The 2,532-nt window shown below is 35.0% G+C and overlaps 1 protein-coding gene across 1 annotated transcript; it reads left to right on the forward strand.

Annotated features, from left to right (window-relative positions):
* Nucleotides 1-501: 501 nt before the first annotated feature.
* Nucleotides 502-2,018, forward strand: LOC145785761 (glyoxal reductase-like). The gene has a single exon (XM_082597469.1). The coding sequence runs from the start codon at nt 532-534 to the stop codon at nt 1,381-1,383; it is 852 nt and encodes a 283-aa protein (XP_082453595.1). The 5' UTR covers nt 502-531; the 3' UTR covers nt 1,384-2,018.
* Nucleotides 2,019-2,532: the final 514 nt, after the last annotated feature.

Consider the following 2,532-nt stretch of genomic DNA (forward strand, 5'->3'; position numbering starts at 1 on the left):
TGTCAATTTAAGATGGAAGTAGTGGCAGTGTGCAATTTTTATCGATGGTAGCGGCAGCAAGCGTTAGTTTAGCCCCAGTAGCGGGTAGCGTGCTACTTTTAAAGTAACAAATCTCCACCTCTGCAGTAAACCACGGCAAATATGTGATGATTGTGTGTCAGTATCTAACAAAAGTCGATTTGAAGTCTCAAGTTCGTTTGATCAATGTTGCCATTTCAAAATTAAAAAAGCCTGTAAGTCTTATTTGTCATAAAGAAATAAACCTGTGCATATATTTTTTGTTGGCATATGCCAAAAATGACTAAAAATTGTTTCATATTTTTGTAGTTTTGTCAAGATGCGTATGCTTAATGATCTGTATCTTCAAAACTGGTGATCTTGCCCATCTCTGTTTGCAGCCAACCAAATGAGTAATCCAGACAAACCACTTTCGCCAAACTTGTTTGTAATAAATATGCTCAGTAGGCTAATACTTTTTTGTTTTGTAGATTTTCAATTAGTTTTAATTTTCATTGCAGCAGTTGCATTGAAATGCATTTAATTAACTTTGATATTGTTCCTGCTCTTGGTCTTGGAACATTTCAACTTAAGGATGAAACAACAATGATGACAGCACTAGATAGTGCTTTTTCTTCAGGTTACAGACTTATCGACACTGCTTCAGTGTATAAAAATGAAGTTTATATTGGGAATTGCATTCCTCATTTACTCGAAAAGTATTCTTTAGAACGAAAAGATATTTTTGTAACAACAAAGCTTGGGCCGAATGACTTAGCTTCAAAAACTATGATCGATGCTGTCAATGCATCATTGGACAAATTAAAACTGGATTTCATTGACCTTTACCTCATACATTGGCCTGGAAAGCAAGGTATCAAAGCTGACAATCCAATGAACAAATCGTATAGAAAAGAAACTTGGCAAGCTTTGGAAGAAGTTTACAAAAACTCATCTAAAATAAGATACATTGGTGTGTCAAACTACACTCATAATCACTTATCAGAAATTCTTGATTATGCTACAGTTTTCCCCACTGTGTTACAAAGTGAATTTCACCTTGATCATCAAAATGACGAAGTCATGGATTTTTGTCGTAAGCACAACATTCATTACCAATCATATTCTTCTTTAGGTGCATCTAAACTTGTAAGTGATGAGCGATTGTTGCCGTTTGCTCGAAAGTATCAGAAAACTATTCCACAAATTTTGTTACGATGGTGTTTGCAAAAAGGCTGTAGCGTTATACCGAAGTCTCAAACTCCTGCTCACATTGCAGCTAATATTGACGTCTTTGATTTTGAGCTTTCAAATTCTGATATGGCCTCCATAAGTAATAGTGGAAAAAATATAAAATATTGCTGGAACCCTGAACACATTGTATAGGAATGTTTGCACAAAGATTGTATATGGGTGGATATCAAATATTTTTGTTGAATTTTGAAATGTTGTATCCACACGTGTTACATTTTATACTATTTGAGTCTATTGATTGCCTACAAAATAGCATTTGAAATAGTTCATGTATGGTCAAGATGTCGTTTTTATAGCTCTTGATTATTGAAGTAGTGTTTCTTGCACATTTTACTGAAAAATTTGTAGCCTTTTTTCATTTTTTTTTTCTTCATATTTTGGGGTAAACTGTCACTGTATTTGCAAACGTTGTGGAAGCTACCGAATTAGCTTAAACTGTCACAACACACCATATTGACATTGGCTTAAATTTTTGATTCGAATTTTTTTTTTCATTTTTTATCGTTTTGTCTCATTGCTTTTACAGTACATCTCTTACTCTCAATAAGCTGCTCTGACTTGTGAACTATTTGTCTTTTGTTCACAAACATGTACTTGCATTGTTGTGAGAATTTTGATCTTCGGTTTGATCAAGCCTTTTTTTTGAACTTTAGTCCTGGCAGCTTCGCATATCAGCTTTGCACTGATCACTGTGCTTTAGTTGCAAGCATTCTAAATTTTATGTGTGCAATTGAACTTTTTGTGGTAAATGGGCAATGGCAATAAATCCTGCATCACTTTTGCTGTCTGCACGCTTAAACAATTGTGTTGATGGTGTCCGGGTAGCAAACTTTTTTCCCACGAACTTTCTGTTTCATTTGCAAATTTCTGCCATGTGTAGCCATTACTGGTAACCGCCGGAATGGTCCGTTTCGGTGAGTCCGATCCCTTAACGGGGAATTTTTTCAATTTTTTTTTTAAATTATCGGGTACCGTAGCCTAATTATTAGAGATGTACCGATATATCGGTGATATCGGCCATTTTTTTAGTATCGGTATCGGCAAAATTTGGCCGATACTGTGGCCGATACTAAACATGTAAAATAAAAGGCGTTTGCTGCGGATTTTCTGCAGAAGCAAAGATATAGATTTTTTAAAGTAGTACTAGTAGCTAACGTTACATTGAAGTAGAAAAACAACAACCTGTTCAAATTTTTGATAAGTCACACTCCCATGACTTCTTGCACGCACCTTTTAACATTGGTTGCTTACAGTGATTCTTTCACTCAAACAAAACGTTTT

The sequence above is a fragment of the Aplidium turbinatum genome, chromosome 16 (genome assembly GCF_918807975.1).
Source record: "Aplidium turbinatum chromosome 16, kaAplTurb1.1, whole genome shotgun sequence".
Lineage (NCBI taxonomy): Eukaryota > Metazoa > Chordata > Ascidiacea > Aplousobranchia > Polyclinidae > Aplidium > Aplidium turbinatum.